At 43.1% G+C, this 25,042-nt stretch overlaps 1 protein-coding gene across 10 annotated transcripts in view; it reads right to left on the bottom strand.

Moving 5' to 3' along the window:
• THSD7B (thrombospondin type 1 domain containing 7B) overlaps positions 1-25,042 on the bottom strand; it is a 690,438-nt gene that overhangs the window by 191,111 nt on the left and 474,285 nt on the right. For all 10 annotated transcript variants that reach the window (XM_053254956.1, XM_053254972.1, XM_053254939.1 and 7 more), the window contains one exon: positions 21,400-21,594. In XM_053254956.1, coding sequence (XP_053110931.1) covers positions 21,400-21,594 — 195 coding nt within the window. The remainder of the gene's footprint in view (positions 1-21,399; positions 21,595-25,042) is intronic.

The following is a 25,042-nucleotide window of genomic DNA, read 5'->3' as shown; positions in this document are numbered from 1 at the left end:
TTTCAAGCCCATCCCTATAACCATCTTCCAGGTGTAACCCAGGATGGTTCTTCTCATGAGTTATGGCTGAGACTAAATGCTTGCACCCTAGGGGAAGGGGCTAGGACCCAATTCATATACAAACAGGTACCAAAAAAAATAAAGCAGAAAAAAATTGAACCACTTAAGAATTCTAGGGGCTATCTTTCACCCAAACTTTGGGTTCTCTCATAGATAGTAGACTTTCCTTTGCCGGCACACATGGTGCCGCACCAGTCTGGGGAGGGGCCAAAGCTGAACAGTTGGATACACATATATATACTGTATGTGCAGTTTTTAAAGGACCACCCTATATAGTTGGCATGAGGGGCACCGTCCACAGGAACCATAATAATACAGGCACTGTCCAGGCATCCAGGGAAATCAGTGCCCTGCTGATTGAACACACTCCACATACAATGCCTTGGAAAGGATGCCTTGCTGGGCAGCCATACTTGTCTGGGTGTGCTATTAATGAAAGCGTTCCTTGTGTGTGTGCCCCCTTCCTTTCCCTGGATGGAAGCTGTCAAAATGCCTTGAAATGCAAGGTGCCAAGGTGCTCAAGTAACACAAGCAAATGGACAGATAAAGACAGGAGATTTGTGGGAATATGTGTTATCTCTTTTTTTATATGGCTTGACAACAGGAAGGTTTCCATGGACAGGTTTTCTGTGGGTTTCTGCACTAGATCGCCACATCGGTATTTCTGCAAGCAATGTGATATCACTCCCCTGACATGTGTTATCTTTGTGGGGAACCACTGAATTGCCCAGTTCCTGGTGTCACCACGGTGCCATGTGTTTGTGCACATACTTCTGCAGCCCTTTATTGCTGGAGACATCTCCTGCTTTGCCCATATTGTCATCCCATCCGTTTTGTGTGGATTGACAAAGGAAGGACCATAAAGTGGAAAGTGGGATTTCCTCAATGTGGTTCTCTCACTTTACATGCATTGAAGCCTGGGATAGGGAAGCCAATGGCAGGATGAGTGCGAGACTGTGGAGGGTGGAGCAATTGATTGGAGAGAGGGCCAGCAAGAAGCATGGCAGGCATAGAGCTGATGCATTTCTGGGCTCATCTGAGCCACCTCTCTATGGTTTCTGGAGCAACCACAGCACAAAACTCAGATTACAGTGGTGGCAGAATTTGGATGACACAATGCTGTCTTCAAACCTGAGGTTTCATCAGCGAAACTCACCACAAACCAAACTTTCAAATTACGGTTTGGGGTTGAAAACCTCAAGTTGGTTTGGTGACAAAAGAGCAGTTTCACACATTTGGACGACCACAAAAGTGAACCTCTGGCACAGTTGCCTCCAGTTTGGTGTTATCTCTGAAGTCAGCCTAAGAGTGAACACTCAGCACCTGTCAAGTCTTACTTTGAAACTGGAAAATGGCATCTACCAACCACATGTTTTCTCCACAGATATATAAGAGAGGGATTAATGCAATCCAGCTATATTGTGTCAAAATTGTATTAACCACATTTCACTTTCCAAACAGGTTTTCAATAAAGATTCTTAGAATCAGTTTTAAAAACTATTATTAAAAATTACTTTTTCTCAAGATCCAGCAGCCTTTATGAAAGACTTTTTTCTATTTCCTTTTCAATGAAAACAGGTTTTCAGCATTAATAAAAGTGTCCGGTTGGGGAGAAAAAGAAAAGTGAAGTAAAAATCAATTTGCCCTTCATACAAAACATTTAATTTCAACACCAGCACAGTGCATAGTAGACAGAAACCATAATTAAAAGAAAAAAGGAAAAATAGATGAACATGCCTTCTTGACTATAAGCTTGGTTTTTCTTAAAGCCAGTTCCATAACACAGATTTTCAATAAGTGTGACCTCAAGTTAGTTTTCAATAGGCTGGGGACTGTTTTTTTTTTTTAAATTAAATGTATAGTTCATATTTAGATTTAAGAATAAAAGAGATGCTATTAAAGCACAGAGAAGAAAGGAAATCTTTATGCACACTTAGAGACTATTCACATGTGTGTGCAAAACCGGGCTAAGGGAGCCAGCCTGGTTCTGCACAGGCGTGTGAACTGCCGGAATCGGACCCAATCCTGGTGGCACCATGGTGGCAAACCTGCCTATGGAGCCACCCTTCAAAATAATGTGTCAGCCGCAGTTGCATGCAGCCATGGCTGGCACACTCGGGCGGGAGGGGGATCACCATAATGCACCTTGTACTCACGTGGTTGTCTCTTGACTAATTGACCAATAAATTGACCAATTTTCCATGATAAATCAGATTTATTTGATAATGCTAATTCTACCAAAAAAACCACCCTAAAGATTAAATAGTATCTAAATATAATTGAGACTTTCTTCAAACAGAAAAAAATATTTTTCATGATTAATGGCAATGAGCAAAAGAAAGGACAGCCTTAGCATGTTCAGTGTTGTAATTTAAAGATGGTCTAGGTTAGATTCAATGTGCTGGTCCTAGCCTTTAAGGTCCTACATTGCTTGGGGCCAGGGTATATGTTGGACTGCTTTCATTTGGTGGCGACTAGACAAGGCCTTTATTGTTGTGGCCCTTCAACTTTGGAATGACCAACTGGAAGAGCTTCACCATGCTCCCTCCCACAGTTTTTTTTTTTAAAAAATAAGCATCTGAAAACACAACTTTTTAGAGCAGCTTTTTAGTGCTTTATCAGCAGCTATATTGGGTAGTTTTATTTTTTTTTAATTGTTCAATTTTTAAATCCAGTTATTTTACTTATTTTATTAATGTTAAGTTTTGTGATTTTATCATTTTTGTGAGCTACCTCAAGCAAATTTGCACTGAAGGGGTGGGAAATAAACATTTTAAATAAATAAATACCCATGTCTCTTTTACCTGTGATTGGATTGTTATGGGCTGTAGGTCAGGGGTGTCAAACTCAAATCTGGTGGTGGGCTGGATTAGATTCTGATGCACCTCTGGGGGACCCACCTCGCACCACCTTCTGTCTTCCTCCTCCTCCCTGCTCTTTCTCTCACTCCCTTTCTTCCCCACTCTCTTGCCTGCCACTTAAATTAGCTGAATGCACTACTTTTACACTGGAATAATCTCAGGGACATTTTAAATATTTTTTTGTAGTTTTTGGAAGAAATTCTGAATATCATACTTCCCAATGACCAGAGACAGAGGGAGAAAGAGAAAGACGGGCTCTCGATGTATCATCAAGTACCAGCTCAAAGTGCCCATCCAGACTTACCAAACAAGGCTAAACCAAAAAAAGAAAGAACTTAGCCAGGCCTCACCCCCAAAGCAGGTTCAAAATAGGACATTATGGGCATTGCACTCACACCAACCAGCACCACAACAAACATAACATAATCAGAGTACTGTGAGGCGCCTCCTCTTACAGGATTTAAATGTCCTGCCACTAGCCCTAGCCACACCCTTTTAAGATTCCTGAACTTCAACACTCAAGACTTCACCCGACCCCCAATCGGCCCCCACTGACTTCACTCCCCGCCACACGGAACAGTCCCATGGGAACGAAAAGTGGTTTGTTTGGTTTTGGTTTTTTTGCAATGCCATTCTTTTTGCAAACACTAGCTCTAGACCCTTGGGCTCCCTATGAGGGGGTGACTCCAGAGACACTGATCAGACAAGACAGGTAATAGCTGTCCAATGAAGTCACACCTTTCCTTTTATGAGTCGCTCCTTCTCTTTCATTTTTGAAAGCTCCAGCCTGTCTGACTACATTCACAGTGAGGCGACGAGGCAGGGGAACGTGCCAGGGAGGGAAGCAGTTGCTTGTCGGGGGCCGGAATTCTGAGCTCTGTGGGTCCTGGTGTAGGTGTTCTAAAGGGCAGTAGAAGTGAGGTCCAGCACATAGGTTACTAGTGGCATGCTATTTCATTTTGTCTGGGTACCATGTAATTGCAATGTAGTCTGAATAACAAATCACGTGGAACAGGTGGATCAGATGGGAAGTTGCCACATCTTCTAACCTACCTCACAGGGTTGATGTGAGGATAAATATAACCATGTACACCACTCTGGGCTCCTTGGAGGAAGGATATGAATGTAATAATAAAATAAAATAAAAATAAATAAATGTCATAACTCTCTGGGAGCTGGCAGTGTTTATATAGGGATTATCTAATTTGATTAGATAATCCAAGACGTGATACACTGGATTAACTGTATCTCGTAGCACATTTCTCTGTATTGGTAGCACATTTCTCAAGGAGTTATAGATCCTCCAAAGTGATTGTACCTGAGATGAGGTACAGGGGTCTGTAAGAAGTCCCTTGGTGTGCTAGGGAAGGCCAAAAGACTTTAGGAGCTTCTGTGCAGCAGTCCCACATGTCATGCATTAGAAAACAGGGAAGTTCAGACCTCTACTGTACAGTCAACTGGTTTCATGAAGGTCTTGGACTTTCCTAAACATGGGGAAGCAGATGGCTCCTTGGAAACAGCAAAGATGCCCTGTTCCACACCATGCAGGACATACCCTCTATAGAGGTTTCTTGACCCTACTGCATCTCAGTGATATCACTGATGCATTCTAATACCTAGAGATTACTGGATAGTCTGCAAATTTGGAATAAGCTGCAGCAGTGTGCTGTATTTATTCTCTGATTCTTACTTACTTCACTGAAGACCCAGAGGGAGAGTGCAAATAGAGCTTCTTCCACTGCACAGAATTTGTGCCAACACATTAGTGACTGAGCAGGCCACCGAGTCTTGCCCAGAACTCAGTTTTCTCTCAGGGTAGATGAATGGATAGAACTGCACAGTTATGATACTGCTTTTCCATTAAGAAAAAAACCCTTCTCAAATAATTCATTTTAGATAGCAAAATGAATGCAAAAAAGCCTCCCTGTCCCAAAGGGGCTCACAACAACCGCAACCACACACTCGTGGGAGACACTAACAACAGCCACTGGGAAGATGTGCTGAGTTGAATAGGGACAGTTGCTTTTCCCTGTTAAATATAAGAGAGCAACCATTTTAACCCTCCTCCCCAAGTCCGGTTATGCTGCCTCATCATGGCGGGGGGGGGGGGAGCGGGGTGTTCCTAGGAGGGATGAGCGAAGTATGCCGGGAGGAATATTTATTTATTTATTTATTTACTTACTTGATTGATTGATTGATTGATTGATTGATTGATTTGATTTGTATACCGCCCTTCCAAAATGGCTCAGGGCGGTTTACAATTAAAACAAACCACTAAAATAGTAAAGAGCTAAAACAAATTAAAAAACAATATAAAAATGAACAATTTAAAAACATTTTAAAACAACAATTAAACAATTACAGTGATTAAAACCCCCGAAATCGGGTTTTGAATTTTAAAATAAACCAGAAATTAAAACTCCCACAATTTCGGAAGCTGAGAAAGCTTGGGTGAAAAGAAGGGTTTTCAGGTGTATTTTGAAAATTGCCAGAGATGGGAAGAATCGTATCTCAGCAGGGAGCGCATTCCACAATCTCGGGGCAGCGACCGAGAAGGCCTGTCTCTGTGTAGCCACCAAACGAGTTGGCGGTAACTGGAGACGGACCTCCTCAGATGACCTCAATGGGCGGTGGGGCTCATAATGAAGAAGACGCTCTCTTAAATACCCAGGGCCTAAGCCGTTTAGGGCTTTATAAGTTATAACTAGCACTTTGTATTTTGTCCGGAAACCTATTGGCAGCCAGTGTAACTCCATCAGTAAAGGAGTAACATGGTCTCTCCGAGATGACCTGAGATGACCCAGAGACCAACCTGGCTGCCGCATTCTAAACCAACTGAAGTTTCTGGACTATGTACAAAGGCAGCCCCATGTAGAGTGCATTACAAAAGTCAAGTCTGGAGGTTACCAGCAGATGTACCACAGTTTTGAGGTCACTGATCTCGAGAAATGGGCGCAGCTGGTGTATCAGCTGGAGCTGATAGAAAGCACCCCTGGCCACTGCCTCAACCTGAGAAACCAAGGATAGATGTGAATCCAGAAGTACTCCCAGACTGCGAACTTGTTCCTTTTGGGGAAGTGTGACCCCATCTAGAACAGGCAGATCAAAATCGTCTCTAGAGTTCTGACCCCCGCACAATAAGTACCTCAGTCTTATCTGGATAAGGCATTTAGGGAGGATATGCCAGCTCCTGAAGAAGTTGACATGGAGAAGTAGATCTGGGTGTCATCAGCATACTGGTAACACCCAGCTCCAAACCCCCTGATGATCTCTCCCAGCAGTTTCATGTAGATGTTAAAAAGCATTGGAGAAAGTACAGAGCTTTGTGGGACACCATACTTAAGCTCAGATTTTGAAGAGCAATAGTCTCCATTTGACACCATCTTGAATCTATCCGAGAGGTAGGAGTAGAACCACTGTAAAACAGTGCCTCCCACCCCTAACACCCTCAGACGTTCCAGAAGGATACTATGGTCAATAGTATCGAAAGCTGCCGAGAGATCCAAAAGGACCAACAGAGTCACACTTCCTTTTTCAATTGCCAATTGGAGATCATCTATCAGGCCGACCAAGGCAGTCTCCACCCCGTAGTCCGCCTGAAAACCAGTTTGAAATGGGTCTAGATCAGGCATCCCCAAACTGCGGCCCTCCAGATGTTGCTGAACTACAATTCCCATCATCCCAGCCACAATACATTGTAGCTGGGGGTGATGGGAATTGTAGTTCAGCAACATCTGGAGGGCCGCAGTTTGGGGATGCCTGGTCAGTTTCCTCCAAGACCGCCTGGAGCTGAGAGGCCACCACCCTCTCAGTTACCTTGCCCAGCCATGGGAGGTTGGAAACAGGCCTATAATTGCTCAACTCTGAGGGATCTAATGCAGGCTTCTTTAGAAGTGGTCTATGATTGCCTCCTTAAGACAAGGAGGCATCCTGTCCTCCCTCAGAGAAGCATTTATTATATCCACCAGGCTGTTTACAACAATCTCCTTGCTAGATCGAACAAGCCATGTTGGACAAGAGTCAAGAGAACAAGTGGTAGGCCTCACCACTCCAAGCAGCTTGTCCTCAGGAGTCACAAACTGAAACCGATCCAGTCGAATCACATAAGAGGAGTTGTTGGGCACCTCCAGCTCAGACATCAGATTAATTGTGCAGTCTCCATCTAGGTCGGCCTGAATCCGAGAGATTTTATCTGCGAAAAACTCTTTAAACACATTACAGTGGGTAACTGATGACTCCAAATTCTGGTTCAAGGGAGGAGGGGGCACATACTAATCCCCTCACAACCCTGAACAACTCTGCTGGACGTGAATTCGCAGAGGCAATATGGGCAGAAAAGAACCGCCTCTTTGCCGCACGTATCACCTGAGCTTAGATCTTTAGATTGCTCTATGTCGCAATCTGTCAGATTCGAGTCAAGTCTTCCTCCACTTGTGCGCTCCAGTCGCCTACCTTGCCATTTCAGCCCCCGTAAATCTTCTGTATACCAAGGGGCCAATTTTGAAGCGGGTCGGAGGGGACGCTTGGGAGCAATTGTGTCTACTGCCCTGGTGAGCAAGTTGTTTCAATTCTCAACCAGGGCATCAACAGGATCACCAGCAAAGCCAACATTAAATCCCTCCAAGGTTTCTTGGAATCTTAATGGATCCAATAACCTCTTCGGGTGGACCAATCTAATGGGCTTCTCGCCCCTGCAGAGGTGGGAAGTGGTTGTAAGTCCAACCTTAACCAGATGGTGGTCTGTCCATGACAATGGGGAAATCACAGGAGTCCCCACCCACGGAACACCACTATGATCAGAGTAAAAGACCAAATCAAGCGTGTGACCTGCAATGTGCGTCGGTCCAGAGGATCTCTGAGAGTACTGATGGTGTTTATGACGTGGTTAGACTAAAGCTTTTGGAAGTCTAGCAGCTGATGTTGCCATGTGGGAAAAGAAAATCCGACTCTCCAAAGACAGAATTACAATGGGAATGTGGAAAGTAAGAAGCATGAATATGGGAAAGCTTGACACAGTGAAAGATCAAATGAATCGACTACAGATTGACATCTTGGCCATCAGCGAATTAAATTGGACTGGAACTGGACACTTGCCGTCAGAAAACCATACCGTTTACTACTCAGGACATGAAAACCAAAGAAGGAACAGTGTTGCTTTCACTGCCAGGAAGGTTCTTTGCAGGCAAAATCTGTTGTATTTGGGCTGACTTGGACTCCACTATTTCTGCAGGGTCGATAAAGGAGGTGTACAGCGATCCCTCTTGCAGTGTTAGGTTGGAACAGTTTCAATCTGTGACTCCTGATAATGTGGACAAGCTGCTTGGGGCGGTGCAGCCTACCACTCATTCTCTGGACTCTTGCCCGACCTGGCTGCTTCGATCTAGCAAGGAGATTGTTGGGCTATGGGGTTGAGACAGCCTTGGTCGGTCTGATGGATGACCTATACTGGGGAATCGACAGAGGGAGTGTGACTCTGTTGGTTCTCTTGGATCTCTCAGCAGCGTTTGATACCATTGACCATGGTATCCTTCTGGGTCGCCTGGGGGAGTTGGGGATAGGAGGTACTGCTTTGCAGTGGTTCCGCTCCTATTTCTCGGGCAGATCCCAGATGGTGGAGCTTGGTGACAGTTGCTCTTCTAAATGAGAGCTGTTATATGGAGTCCCTCAGGGCTGTCACCAATGCTTTTCAATATCTACATGAAACCGCTGGATGAGGTCATCAGGAGATTTGGTGCTGGGTGTTATCAGTATGTGGATGACACCCAAATCTACTTCTCTCTTTCATCTGCTTCATCAGAAAATGGCATTCGTTCTCTAAATGTCTGCCTACAGGCAGTAATGGGCTAGATGAGGGACAACAAATTGAAGCTGAATCCAAGCAAAAGGAGGTGCTCATTGTAGGGGCTCAGAATCTGAGGGATTAGTTAGATCTCCCTGTGCTGGATGGGGTTACATTCCCCTGGAACGAGCAGGTACACAGCTTGGGAGTACTAATGGACCCAGGCCTCACCCTGGTGACTCAGGTGGAGGCCATGGCCAGGAGTGCTTTCTATCAGCTTTGGCTGATTCGACAGCTGTGTCCATTCCTTGAAGAAGATGACCCATGCTGTTTAACACCTACATGAAGCCACTGGGAGAGGTCATCCGGGGACTTCGACTGAGTTGTCAGCAATATGCGGATGACACTCAGCTCTATCTCTCCTTGTCATCTGATCCTAGGGAGGCAGTGGACGTCCTGAATCTGGGGCTGGTGGCTGTGATGGGTTGGATGTGAGCTAATAAACTGAAACTGAATCCGGACAAGACAGAGGTACTGTTGGTCAGCAGGAGAGTCAATCGGGATGAGAAGATTTTACTGGTTCTGGATGGGGTTGCACTCCCCTTGAAGGAGCAAGTACGCAGCTTGGGGGTACTACTGGACCCAGCTCTGCTTTTGGAAGCTCAGGTGGAGGCAGTGGCCAGGGGTGCCTTTGCACGGCTTGGGCTAGTACGCCAGCTGTGTACCTTTCTCGAGAAGGCAGATCTGGCCACAGTTACCCATGCCTTAGTCACGTCATGGCTGGATTACTGTAATGCGTTCTACATGGGGCTGCCCTTGAAGAATATCCGGAAACTACAGCTAGTGCAAAATGCAGCAGCTAGGGCTTTATCCGGAGCTGCCCAATGGGAGCACATCACACCCATTCTGAAAGAATTGCACTGGCTGCCAGTTCGTTTCTGGGTCCAATTCAAGATGCTGGTTTTGACCTTTAAAGCCCTTAACGGTTTGGGCCCGGGGTACCTGAGGGACTGCCTGCTCCCAAGGGTTGCTGCCTGCTTGACGAGGTCATCTGAGGGGGCTCTGCTCGGGGTGCCGACAATGAGGGAGGCTCGGCTGTTGTGCACTCGGGACAGGGCTTTCTCTGTTGCTGCCCCCAGACTTTGGAATGCTCTCCCAGTGGCCATTCGCTCCTCGGACTCCATCATTGTTTTTAGAAAGCTTGTTAAATCTTGGCTTTTATCCAGGCTTTTACATGATTGTTTTTATTGCTTTTTCTATGTGTTTTTACCCGTGTATAGTTTTTATGCTTGTATTTTATAGATTTTAAATTTGGTTTGTTTTTATATTTTTAGCTTAATATGTTTATTGTCATTTTATTGTATGTTTTTTAACTTTTGTAAACCGCCTTGAGATTGTTTTTAATGAAAGGCGGTATATAAATTCAACAATAAAATAAATAAATACATAAATAAATAAATAAAACAGTGGTGCACCAGCTGGTATCCTCCAGGCACAACTACTGCAATGCACTCTACGTGGAGCTGCCTTTGTATTTAGTTCAGAAACTTCAGTTATTTCAAAATGCGGCAGCCAGATTGGTCTCTGCTCTGGGGCAACTCAGAGAGACCATATTATACCTGTTTTGAAACAGTTGCACTGGCTGCTGATATGTTTCCAGGCAAAATACAAAGTGCTGGTTATTACCTTTAAAGCCCTAAATGGCTTAGTTCCAGGTTACATCAGAGAGCGCTTTCTTTTGTATGATCCCCACCACATGTTAAGGTCATCTGAGGAGGTCTGTCTCCAATTACCACCAGTACATCTGGTGGCTATTCAGAGGCGGGCCTTCTCTGTAGCCGCTCCTGTGCTGTGGAATGCGCTCCCTGCAGAAATTTGTAACCTAAACTCTTTACAGACCTTCAGGAAAGCCCTTAAGATTTATCTGTTTGGCCTGGCCTTCCAGAGTTTTAAAATTGTTGTAGGGTTTTTTTAATGTACTTAAAAAAAAATGTTTTTAATGTACCTTTAAAAGGGGGTTTTAAATTGTTTTTAATGGATTGTTTTATGGTATTTTGTTTTTATTGGTGATTGATTTTAACTCTTTTTGTTTTGTTTGTGAACTGCCCTGAGCCGAATTGGGTAGGGCAGTATAAAAAAATTCAATAAATGAATGAATGAATGAAATAATATAGCAATGGCAGTACTTGGGTACAATGTGGTCAGTGACTAACTAACATCAATTAGATTTCGTGGACAGCCCTTTAACAAGCCAGTTCTTCAAGTCTATGCCCCAACAACTGATGCAGAAGAAGAGGAAGTTGATGAGTTTTATGCTCAAGTTTAGTCTGAAATTGACAGAACATGAAAGCAAGATGTGATTCTGGTGACTGGAATGCCAAAGTTGGAAATGTTAAGGAGGAAAACAGAGTTGGCCTATATGGAAACAGAAACGAAGCAGGAGAATGACTTCTTAGTTTCTGCCAAGCCAATAACCTCTTCATTGCTAACACATTCTTCAAAGCGGCACCTATACACATGGACATCACCAGATGGAATACACAGAAATCAAATTGATTACATTATTAGTTCAAGGAGGTGGAATGTGGTCAGTGACTCAAGGAGGTGGAATGTGGTCAAGGAGCTCAGTTATAACAGCAAAGACATGGCCAGGGGCAAATTTTGGAACCGATCACGAACTGCTCATGTGCAAGTTCCAAATCAAGCTAAAGTGGAAATATAAAGCTATCCCGCTTCCAAGATATGATCTTGAGGCTGTACCCACCACTCTCAAGGAGAATATCAGGAACGGTTTTGAAATTCTGGACTTCATTGATAGAGAACCAGAGGAACTGTGGAATTGAATCAAAGAAGTTGTTAAGGATGAATGTGAAAAGAGACTGCCAATGACCAAGAAACAGAAGAAAGCAAAATGGATGTCAGAACAGACGGTGGAAATTGCCAAGAAGAGGAGAGAAGCCAAAGTCAAGAAAGATAAAGACCTCAGGAAAGAACTTAATAGGGAATTTCAGAAAGCGGTTAGAAGAGACAAGGAGCAATACTACAATGACATCTGTAAAGACCCTGCGGATGGAAATAGAAACGGAAAAACAAGGCAAGTTTTCCAAAAGATCTCTGAACTATGAGGGAGGTTCCAACCTCAAATTGATATGTTAAGGGATGCCAAAGGACAGATAGTAACTGATTCAGAGAAGATCAGAGATGGAAGGAGTATACTGAAAATCTGTACAACAGGGACATCAACATCCAAGATACTCTAGAACAGTGTTACTCACTGTTTTTGGAGTCATGGACCGGTACATTACTCATGCGCAGTTTCCTGGACCAGCACTTAGTAAGGAGGTTGCCCCCCTCACCTCCACCCCCAGGTACCTCCCAAAAAACAATTTCGGGCAGTTATCCGGAGCTCATTTCCAGGCCTATTTCCTGGATAAAGTTCATTTTCAGGAAGTGAAATGAATGTTATCCAGCAGCAAGAGCTTCCTGGAAATGGCGGTGATTTTTATTAGTGATGCCTCATGGACCAGTACCCAATGCCTCGTGGACGGGCACCAGTCCATGGACTGGTGGTTGAGAAACACTGCTCTAGAAGATTTATTCCCTATATGCAAGAACATCTAGTATGGGAATATGAAGTTACAACAGCACTCCAGTCATCACCAAGTTGGAAGGCTACAGGAATTGATGGAATAGCTACAGAAATATGGCAGGCAACAGAAGAAGAATCAGACAAGGCTCTAACCAAACTACACCAGCAAATCTGGAGAACAACACAGTGGCTAACACATTGGAAGAGGTCAGTCTACATGTACATACCAAAGAAAGGAGACTTAACAGATTGCACAAACCATCACACAATATCCTTAATTTCACATGCTAGCAAAATAATGCTCAGGATCATTCAATGCAGATTAGAGCCCTATGTGGAAAGGGAAATGCCGGATGTTCAAGATGGTTTCAGAAAAGGCCAAGGAACAAGAGACATCATTGCTGATGCACACTGGATAATTGAGAAAGCCAAAGAATACCAGAAAGATGTCAATATATGCCTTATTGACTACAGAAAAGCCTTTGATTGCATCAGCCATGTCAAGTTGTGGACTATCCTTAGAAAAATTGCAATCCCAGAATATCTCATTGTTCTCATTAGAAACCTATACACAGGGCAGGAAGCCACCGTCTAGACAGAACATGTTGAAACAGACTGGTTCCAGATCGGCAAAGTAGTAAGACAAGGCTGTATACTTTCTCCTTCTTTACTCAATTTATATGCTGAACATATACTGAGAGAAGCTGAACTGGAAGAAGATGAACGTGGTTTTAAAGTTGGAGGAAGAAACATCAATAAACTGCGCTACGCTGATGACACCACTCTGATAAGATGAGAATGCGGGTGATCTGCAAGCTCTAGTAATGAAGGTCAAGGAGCACAGTGAAAAAATGGGACTAAAATTAAATGTAAAAAAGACTAAACTAATGACAATGGGCACAGCAATGAGCCTCCGAATTGACAAGGAAGACATGGAAGTGGTAGATAGCTTCTGCCTTTTAGGATCAACCATCAACAGTAAAGGATCCAGCAGTCAAGAAATACACTGCAGTAGGGATGTGCATGGGTCCGGACCGGTTCGGACCAGCATGGGGGGGGTGTCTACCTTTAAGGGCAGGGGGGTAGAACTTACCCCTCCTGCCGCTCTTCCCCCTCTGGCGCTGCGTTTAAAATTGACGTTTTTGGGTGGCAGCGTTCCTCTCTGCCACCCCTGCCCCCGTCGTTGCCTGGAAGAAGCTGTAATAGAACCACACATGTGTGAGTCGCGGCGCACGCGTGCTTGTTGCCGCCGTGTGCACGTGTGCCGCAACGGACGCATGTGTGCTTCTACTACATCTTCTTCTGGGCAACGACGGGGGCAGGGGTGGCAGAGAGGAACGCTGCCGCCCCGAAAACTTCAATTTTAAATGTAGCGCCAGAGGGGGAAGAGCGGCGGGAGGGGTAAGTTCTACCCCCTGCCCTTAAAGATAGACCCCCCCTCAGTGCCGGACCGCCGGACCGGTCCATTTCCGAACCGGTTCGGAGGCCTCCAACATGGCCTCCGAACTGGATCGTGCACATCCCTACGCTGCAGACTAGCACTTGGTAGTGTTGCAATGAAGGCCTTGGAAAGGATATTTAGATGCCGTGACGTGTCTATACCTACAAAGATTAGAATTGTTCTGACAATGGTTTTCCCCGTGACACTCTATGGATGCGAAAGCTGGACCTTGAAGAAACAAGATAGAAAAAGCATTGACGCTTTAGAACTTTGGTGCTGGAGAAGACTTTTGAGGATACATGAACAGTCAGGAAAACAAACAAATGGATTATAGAACAAATCAATCCAGAATTTTCAATTGAGGCACAAATGACTAGTTTCAAACTATTAGGAAATAGTTTGTATTTTTGTATTTTTTCTGTTTTGTATTTTTTCTGTTTTGTATTTTTTGTATTTTTGTATTTTTTCTGTTTTGTATTTTTTCTGTTTTGATTTGTACCAAATCCGAATCAACCTCATTTTGTATTTTGTCCAAAATTAAGCCGCCTGAATCACCCCAGTTTTGTTTTGTATCCAAATTAATCTGAATCTGAATCCGAATTAATTCAGATTTAAAAATGGGTCATGTGGTCAAAACAGTGGGTGGGGGTTATAGTGCCCAATGAGTGGAAGCTACCACAAAGATTTCAAAGGAATTGGGCAAACTGCTGATTTTTGGTTAATTTTTGAAATTTGCACGTCTTTCAGATATTCTCCATAGGGTATGATGTTGGTTTCAGGAAAAGTATAGCTTCACACGGGGTGGGGGGGAAGGGTGGCCCAGAGTGGAGTGTGGTTGGTAGTAGTTGGTACAAGGAAGCTACCACAATTTTTTCAGCGGAATTTGGCAAAGGACTGATTTTTAAAGAATTAATGAAGTTACATGTCTTTCAGATTTTCCTTGTAAGGTATAATGGAGGTTTATGCAGTCCCATAACTCCACTTGAGGGGCAATGGGGTGGCCAAGAGCAAGTGGAAGTGTAGTGCACATAGGGTGCCAACCACCCACATGGGTTGCCAACCCATGAAGTACAGGGTTTTGTTCTAGAGATGTTCTGAGAGTAGATTCTCTGGTAGCATATGAGAGTGGAGTCATGGTTTTTCATTAAAAAATCTCATTTGCTACCAGAGTATCTAAACTCAACACCACAGAAATAACAAACCCCAGTACCCCAATGGGTTAGCAATCCAGGGGGTTGGTTGGCTCCCTCTGTGCACTACACCACCACTCACTTTGGGCCAGCGCAGTGCCCCCCAGGTGGAGTTATGGGGCTGCTGAAACCTCCATTATTCCCTATGCGGAAATATCTTAAAGATGTGTAAACCTCAAAAATTCCTAAGAAATCAGCCCTTTGCCCTATTTGTAATCTGGGTGCACCACCCTTGGGGCACTGCTACCCAACCCACTGTTTTGCCCCCGAAGCCCCACATAAACAAGTTGAAAGAGTGAAGAGAACGACCAGTGATCCAGAGTGGTGTAGTGGTTAGAGTGCTGGACAAGGACCGGGGAGACCTGAGTTCAAATCCCCATTCAGCCATGATACTAGCTGGGTGACTCTGGGCCATTCACTTCTCTCAGTCTAACCTACTTCACGGGGTTGTTGTGAGGAGAAACTTAAGTATGTAGTACACTGCTCTGGGCTCCTTAGAAGAAGACCGGGATATAAAATGTAAAAAAATAAAATAAAACTGCCTTGGTACTATGGAACAGCTTCAAATGTTCATTTAACTGAACTGGAGTGAGCCGTAGCCCAAACAAATCAGCCTACTGTTCAGAATTGTTGAGATTTATCATCACTGCATTTAAGAAAGTGCAAAACCATGGATCATGGTTACAAGAAAGAGAGAAGCAACTAAGATTCCTGGGGATGTCAATAGATTGACAGGTGTGTTCCCCACCCACCTCCTTTTGTCTCCTGTAGTCCATTGCAGGGACAGGTCATGTGGATGACCTGTCCCCGCAATGGCAAAAGTTGTGAACCCCTGGCCTAGACCTCATGTCCCACCAAATTACATTGTGGCCTAAATTACATTAGACTGCTCAACTTGAGCATCAAAACTTAGACACCACTATAACTCATTAAAATCAGAAGAAAAACAAAATAGCTTTTCAAAAGAGCCCTGAACAAGTCAAGAGATTCTTTCTAAACCTTTGGAAAGAAAAACCTGTGTAGTTTCAGAACTTTCCTAACCAGCTTCTCAAAAAGCTTCTCCACACAATTTATACCATGGCTTTTAGCAAGAGCTTTGGAATTGTATTGAGCTCCCAAAGATATTTGGGTATTTCTGTCTTAAAATGCTGTCTTCCAAATCCCTTTGCAAGGTCAGTTTGCATTTCAATCACACTGAATACAACACTTAACTAAACTATTCATGCTCAACAGTTTTTGCATATCTTATCTTCTGCTAATCACTCAGTGCCTCAGCTGGAGTGGAGAGAGTCAGAGAAGTCAGTTTGAATTGCAATGCTTTTCCGAAGAACAAAGCATTCTGTCCGAAACACAGTCATTTCGATTTGGAAACAAAAATCTCTGTTTTTTAATTCTTGATTTTGTTTTGGTTACAAAACCTCCAAAATTGCCATTTTTGGGCACAAAACATTTTGTACCCGAATCGAAATGCACAAGCCTACAAACTATCTTACTTTGGACACATTATGTGAAGAATCAGCTCCTTTGAGAAGTCTATAATGCTGGGAAAGGTTGAAAGAAAGGCAAGGACGACCAGCAGCAAGGTGGATAGACTCGATTACGACAGCAATGAATGCACCACTAAGAGACCTTAAAAGCCAAGTTGAAGACAGATCATCCTGGAGAGAATCTATCTATGTGGTCTCTAAGAATCGACACCAACTTGACAGCACTTAATCAATTAAATAATCAATCATTTTAAAAGGTGCCTCTTTGCCCACGTAGCAATAGTTATACTGATCTTGTAATGCTTAAATCAAGTTTTAGGATGGCAAAAGTCTAAATGGACTCATGAGAGCATACTTTATAAGAAGAAATGTCTCCTGATTATTTATTTTGGGTTCCACCCCCCCACCTCTACCTATCCAAAAGCATGTTATAATATTTTTGTCACATTTTATCCTCATATTAACCTTGTCAGCTAAGTTAAGGTAGTCTCTATTGCACAGTCTAAAGTTATGGAGTTAGCTTCATGGCTGATGGGCAAATTAGATGTTACATGCCCACGTGAATGAAAAACAGCCTCTGTGAATCTGATAGAAGGACCAATGGACAGAGAGACAGACGTTTTTTATTTTGCTCAAAACTGGTTTTCCCTCCCCAGATTGGGGACAAAATGTGAATACCCATCTCTCCTCGCTCAATGCAGGGATGAAAGTCACTTGGTAAAGATAACGGGGAAAGCCAGACACACACTCCCCAACTGCTGTTCCTCTACTCCCAGGTGCTTCCTGGGTGTGGATTGTTTGCCTTAGCCCAGTTCTAATGTGGCTTCTTTGCTCCAGCCGGGCTTCTAAACTTGTGGCATTTGAACCCACCTTACTGGTGGTATGAAACCAGGTAGGCAGAGCATAGCAAGCCACTGCCCACCTGGCTTAGCATTCAGCATCATAGAAGCAGCCCTTTCTTCTTCTCGCTCCCCAGAGCACAGTGTGGGTTTGGACTGGCTGCTGTCCTTTTGGGAAAGCAATGGTTTGGCCTTCAACAAATTGGGTAATGATGTAGGCTTTTTGGTGGGTTGTTGTTGTTGTTTGCCTATCTCTACAGGTTCCTTCTGTAAGAATTTATTTAAATGATATAAGTGTTTCCCCCTGGGCCTGACAACAGCCTCAGCCGAGACACAGGTTCAGAAGATAGATTCCTCCCAGGCTGGTTACCTAACTGACTCCCAAGAAAGTGATCAGACATTACTAGGTTACAAACTGTTTAATTCAGGAACTCACCACAGATCAAGAGAAGGATGCCACAGAAACAATGCAATTGCTTAGTCAGCTGGCTGACAGTGCTCAGACTTCCAGTGAAGATCTGAGGACAGGATCTGAGGATCTCTATCTCATACAATAGTTTTTATACATTTGCCTTTCAGCCCATAGACCACCAATTTCAATTTAAAGAGTCTAGATTGATTATATTCTAAGTTCCCTTTTTCCACACATCTCCTATTGGTTATCTATACATAATCACAAGCTTGGTACATGATCAGTTCCTGTGGGTTTCCCCAAGATTTGTATTGTTTTCCACTCTGTCAGATATGTACAAGAAAACCTGCAGTTTCTTGTTCTTTCTGTACCCATGTGGCAATTCCCTTTGGTTCTAACTATATTGTGGCTACATATGGAGTAAGACCTGGTTTTCTGGAAGACAACTAACCCCAGACAGTATTGAGAGATGGCTGAGCAACAACTGATTGCAAGATTTATAGCACCCCGGGCCCAGAATGAAGACAGGATATGCTTAGTTGGATTAAATAAGGGTCACTTTATTATGATACAGGGTAACAGAACTGGCAACGAAGTCGCCAACTAACCAGAGTGCTGGTACTCCTTCGTGTCGTGGCACCCCCTCCCTTGCCCGACAGCCGAAGGACTGAGAAATAGGGAGGGCTGCTGGGCTATTTTCTCCCTGCCCTTTCTCCTGATAGGCCAGTACTTGGCCACGTGGAGGGGGCCACTATGGCAGCTGGTTTGCCTGTCTCTCGGGCTGGGGCACAACCCCTCCCCGTGCTACACCGTGTGGGCACACGGCACGGGGAACAGCATGAAAGAGCAGAGTAAAAAGGGAGAAAGGGTAGAGGCTTATGAGGCCTAAAAGTCTGGCCAAGCTGCAGCTTCTATCAATACAGATCAATACTTAATTCTAATTTAAAAAAAAATAGTGCCACTCAACTTCTAACACTTCCCTAGTCACAACAGCAGTACAAGTGGCAAGTAATAGGATAAGGATTCAAAAATTACAAAATGACCTCTTTAATGTGCAAAAACAGGATGTTAAAATAAAATTATAAACTTACAGACAAGTAAGCAAAGCAAACGTTTTGGTGTAAAACACCACCATCAGTGCTCTTTTTGGCATACCAGCTGGTAATACTTCAAGCCTTCAAATACAGTAGTCAAACTGAAAGTAGAGGGAGAAAAACACGAGCAAACATTTTAACCCTAAACAAATTGGTGAGCACCTTAAGGCATGCATGTGGTGTGATGAGGAGTTGTGGGTCACTCCCTAGATATTTCACAGCTCACGGTGTGCTGGCTGGGGACAATGCCCTAGTCTGCTAGGGCACTGTCAACCTTAAAGGCTTGATGGCTTGAGGGAGTGATGTCTTCGGAAAGTGTCTTGGCCTTAGGTCAGCTAAGAGGAGCAGCAATTGACCACAGGAGCATGATGCTATTCTGAGCCAGGGTGTGTTACCCAATGTGATTTTGGCCTGGACTTGCACCATGAGTAGAATTTCTGCACTGCAGGAGATGAAGAGCCAGTCACTTTGATATTGCTAAATTGGCTGTCACTTAATCAAGTTGTGTCTGTTTCATTAAATTATTCCTCATGACTTCATTGGTCTGGGTGCAACTGATTTTCTTTTTAAGATATGATGGGGAAAAGTTACATATATATGTTTATAATATGCAGTTTTGCTCTGAGCCATTATTGGTCACGGATCTTTCATGATTAAGCCCAACACTCTATCTACTGCAATACATTATAACAGATCAAATCCAACTGAATAAAATAAATCATATGAGAAAGAGTTTGCTGTCACAGTTTGTACTTATAACATTTTCTATTTTCACTTAAAAGGAGAGTGCTTTAGTTATTTGGGCATTCCATTAGCCAAGGTGATACTTCAAAGGCTTGAACAAACAAAGTAGAAAAAAATGGAACATGACAGCTTTTGTAAACATATCCTGCAGAAAGAGATTCCAGGACTGAATATCAAGAGCTGAGCAGTAGCTATCACATTGCCTTAAAAATAAATAAAGAAATATGCACTTAAAGGTTATTCTGCTATTGTAGGTATGATGCAGACTTTCCATAATATCATTGCATTGTATGAACATAAGAAAATCAAACTGCTTTATTCATGAGCATGACTTGTTAAAGGGTAAGAGTTACTCTTGCTTAGAAATTACTATTGTAGTGCTTTCTGTTGATTTCCCCCCGCAAAGGATTTATAATATAATGGCTTCCACAATTATGCCTGTGCTCACAAACCAATAAGAATTCTCAATCTCTCTGAAGCCATGGTTTGTCTATACCTATAGTTAGGCTCTTATCATTAATTGAATGGCCATTTTGCTGTATGGTAGCATTTGTGGGGTTTTTGTTACTTGGCATTATACTTCAAGGTAATTCTCCTGTGAGTTATAACAATGGTATGCTGGAGGTGGTCTTTTCAAATCAGAACACTTTAATAAGTATAAAAACCAACATTATATTAAGCCTGTTTAAAAACACTTCGTTACAGTAATAGCAGCATAGGCAAAGTAGATTCTTTTTTGCAATCTCCTGGCCCTGTTGCACTCACTGCAACAAAGCAAATGTCTGCTAAATACTTTAGTGCTGAATGGAGAGTCAGGCAACTCCATTTAGCTAAAGTGGAAGTAAAGGAAAATGTTGCACATAACAAAGTCTTAATGCCAGATGCTTTTCAAGGCTAAGGGCAGGTTCAAATTCTTACCTCAGACTGAAAATCCTATTCCTGTGATGAATGGATGGGTATGTGTCCTCCTTTACCACACTCAAAAAGTTATGTTAGATTTAGTGCTCCAAGCAGATAGCTGTAGGTACAGGGGGCCAAATCACACAATTCTTCCCTCACCTTTTTGAGAAAGGGGGGGAAAGAATCACACCACTTGGGCCTCAATGAGTGAAGCACCCATGTTGCATGTTATATAACTGGTGTGACATAGAAGGAATGGGAGAAGATACATACTTGTTCCTCCACTACTGCAACAGCATATTCAGATCAGTCTGTACTGAGCATTTGTTTGAAATCTGTTTTCAGTGCCTGGTAGAATTGCCAACCCCCTCCAGGATTGGTCTGAACTCTCCAGCATTAACCTCTAGGTCACAATTGAAAAATATTTGGGGCTGGGGCCTGGGGGTGTGGGGTGGTGGTGGTGGAATCTCCAGCAATAGTTTCCAGTTAGAATTGATAACTTGGGCAAACAGAATTGATACAATAATTGAGTAGTTTCCAGTCAGAATTGATAACCTGGGCACAATCTGGAATCTGTGTAATAATAATGGAGCAGACTGTGCCCCATGCCATGTGTTACTTTTTATCCAGTTACTGGATGAAAAGCTTTTATGTCAGTGGCTGGGACTTCCAGCCTTTTAAGATATTAATCACTGCATATCCAACATTTTTCATTAAAAAACAAGAACCATCTGTGGCCTGCCTTGATCAGAATGAGGAGATAGTTCTGTTTTCACATTCTATTGAACTTTAAAAGACAAAAATCCTATCACAGATCTCCTCTCATCTGGTTTGGTTCTTAGTCTAAATGGAGCTGTATGGACCCATTACTGTACTTCTTTGGCACAAGAGTAAGACTCTTTTATGAAGAATGCTCTAACTGCATTTGACAAATGTTCAAAGACTCTTTCAAAGACATTTGAAACAAAAGGACTAACAATAAAGTATAAAATATTGATAATACCTGTGAGAGTTCGCCTTCTACTTCGTGTTGATTCACAGTCTGAAGCGCATGCTGTAAATTTAGACCAAGAGGTGAATGTGCAGTCATCTTTACAAGGAATCAGGCAGTCCTGAACAAGGGAAGGCATAGGCTCTGCCCACTTCATGCACTCACTAACATCTACTGAATGGTTGCTTTCCAAGAGACACGCAACGGCTAGAAAAAATAAATAAATAGAAGAAAGCATTTGTTAGTGCAGCAAACATCTATATCATCGCTTCTCTAACCAAAAATTCAAAGGGCAAGAATATAGCAACAGAAAATAATAAAATTAACAATTTTTTCAGCACAAAAAATAGTTGGTGATGAAAGCATTCTTTCCACCAAGATTCCTCCTCTGAAATTATAATGTACCCCACATGGTAGAGCACTCAGATATCCAGATTTAGCATTTTTGTGCCAAAGGTCTTCTACTGTGAACATGGAGCTCTGCCACATAGAACAGTTACCTTATTCTAATCAGCACATACACACACAGTCAAAAACTCTCATGTTAAATTATATTAGGCAGGTGATTTGCAAAGGCTTCACATGCACAACAAATCAGACAATGAACTGTGACACTAGTTTATATAAAGCAGACCTGCTCAACTTAGGCCCCCCAGCTGTTTTTGGACTACAACTCCCATAATCCTCAGGCACAGCAGCCAATAGCCAGAGATTATGGGAATTGTAGGCCAACATCTGCAGGACAGCCGAAGTTGAGCAGGCCTGATATAAAGCCATAGCAGGGCTGGAAAGAAAGAACTGGTCCTCTTGACATAATAATGAAAAGTTAAACCTATCTATCTATCTATCTATCTATCTATCTATCTATCTATCTATCTATCTATCTTAAATGTACCCATCACTAATCCCATGTGGGGCAGCTCTTGCGAGAGTTTGCGAGCAGCTGCCTGGAGGACAGCAACGGGGACGGGGGGGGGGGGAGAATGGCAGTGGCAGTCGGCGGATGGAGGGAAAGCGCTGGCTGGCCAGTGAGAAAAAGCTCTAGGTTGGCCGGCCGGTGTGGAAAGGAAGCGCCGGCCAGGCCAGCCAGCGAGAGAAAGCGCTGCCGGTGGGCAGGGAGGGGAGGGAGCGGAGAGAAGTGCCGGCCAGGCCAACCAGTGGAAAAAAGTGCTGCTGGTGGGGGTGGAGTGAAAGCACTGGCCACACCAGCCAGCGACGGAAGGTACTGCCTGAGGGAAATTGGCCTGGGAGGAGGAGAACTGACTGGGGCTGAAGAGGGGGAGGAGAAAACACTGGGGCTGAAGGCGGGGGAGAGAACACACTGGGGCTGAAGGGGGGAGGAGAACAGACTGGTGCTGAAGGGGGGGCTGAAGGGGGGGAGGAGAACACACTGGGGCTGAAGGGGGGGAGGACAACACACTGGGGCTGAAGGGGGGAGGAGAACAGACTGGGGCTGAAGGAGGGAGGGAGGAGAATGGACTGGGGCTGAGGGGGGTGGAATGAACTAGGGGCGCAGATACTCTGTGACGGATCAGCTAATATATTTTATTCATGTACATTAAAGGATCCAATATACACTTCAGTGTTGTTTTAATTGGCAGCGGCAATTAACAGGTAGGATGTGTGACTGCAAAATCAGACATTTTTTTCGGGTGACTTTTCAGAATATGAAAATATATTAACAATGTTGACATAAACAATGCCTCAATAAACCACATGCCCATATTTGAACAATCAAAGTGATAGTGATAGGGTTACACTGTTGCAAGAAAGTAAGAAATTCGTGCCATCTGGTTCTAGTTTCAAACTTTCTTCACAGCCATTTAATCTATAAGAAATATCACTGAACAGGCTTCCTCGCTTCACCTGCTAATAGCAGATTTCTGTCTGGCAGAACAATTCTTGGCCAATTCGCTGGTTAAGGAGCACTGAAGGTGTCATTAGAATAATTTTCCTTCTTCTTTCCATGGATCATTATTGCTGAAAATCTCTTATAAATCATCATCTACATTGCATGGTCACTGAAGAAGCTTTGCTATCAGTTCACTTTGACCCTGATCTTGTACAGAATCAGAGATTTGGAAAGGACCCCAGAGTTTCAAATGATTCCCAACAATTGCTTGAGATCATATCCCAAGTCTTTAAAAAACTAATCCAAATTATGCCATTTCAATTAACTGATAATTAAACCTCATCCTTCCTGACTGAATTGCTGTTCACAAAAACAATGTCAAAAACTACATGGCAAGTTGATGTTAAATGTTTTGATTAAAGTAATAATTTCAGACTCTAGGGCAGACAGGCCTCCTCTGCCTTGAAGCCCTAGAGAATGCTATCCCAAATTAATGGCTGGTTGTTCTCTCACATAATACAATTCAGCTCTAGAGGTCTAGTTAAGCTCTATGATTCTGTGTAAGACAGATATTTTGTCCTATAAAGCAGTGGAATGGTGCAATAATTGGACTGAGATTCTATTACATCTTCTTCAACAAGCTGTATCATTACAAAGATTACTGATTAATCCACATTTTAATGACTATCCATGTTGTTTTCATTGCCTCTACCAAGTGGATTGAATTACAAAATGAGAGAGAAATGGACTAAAGTTTAATGCATATTTTTTAAATGTAGCAGAATAAGCTACAATCTAACAGCATGCCAGTTAAGACAAAATTTCAAAACATTAGAGATTCACCCCATGATAGGACAATACTTTAATGAGTCTCCCCGGACCTAGCAGTCTCTTTAGACTTAAGTAGCATGCTAATCAGTATTAATAATGATTCCCAATTTCCTGATTGGGAATTTGAAGTTTTCTAGTTGTTTAAATCTCTCAGCACTGGCAAACCATCCAGATGCTGCCGCAGTGGTGATCCATGGCAATGATGAGGGATGCCCTCCCTAGAAGATTAAACAAGTTGTTTATAACTATACTCACTTACTAACTCCATCCACAGCTAGAACTGCTTATAGATATTTTTATTTTACATACCTTCATTGTTACGTATATTTTGGACAGAGAAAAGCAATATTATTCTCTGGTGTATGGTGGGAATACCTAATTGACATGCAAATTCTCTACAGACAACAAATATCTCACAGTGTGCAGTACTGAATGTAACAGGAAATGCCACATCTAAAACTGTAGCCACACTGGAAATATTTCATGCATAGTATTTTGTTTAAATGCAGTATGATGCTCTGTACTATTTATATATGTTCACTGTTCTTCCAAATGTATACAGAATCCAGAATATTTGGGGTGTGCAAAACCACTACCTTTATTTCTGCAGATATATTTACTTTCATGCATGGATGTGCATATGGATCTGGATGCGGTTCAACATGCCCTCTTTAGTTACCAATGAACCACAACATGATGTGGTTCAACATGCCCTCTTTAGTTACCAATATTGGTTGTATGGGTTGCCAGCTTTACTTCCAAACCTTATTTAAAGTGCTAGACTTAGCCTTTAAAACCCAAGCCAGTCTCAGGGACTGCCTACTCTTCTGTATCAACCACGTCATCCTTTGAGATCAGCCACTGGTACCTGCTCTGATATCCACCATTATCCAAGGTTGATTTGGTGGGCCTTATTCAATTATGGCACCTTTTATGGTAGTCCCATGTCTGTTGAACTCCCTCCCAAAGGGC

This window comes from Hemicordylus capensis, chromosome 1, assembly GCF_027244095.1.
Source record: "Hemicordylus capensis ecotype Gifberg chromosome 1, rHemCap1.1.pri, whole genome shotgun sequence".
Lineage (NCBI taxonomy): Eukaryota > Metazoa > Chordata > Lepidosauria > Squamata > Cordylidae > Hemicordylus > Hemicordylus capensis.
Note: the sequence above shows the minus strand (reverse complement) of the source record. Positions and strands in the feature narration are given on the sequence as shown.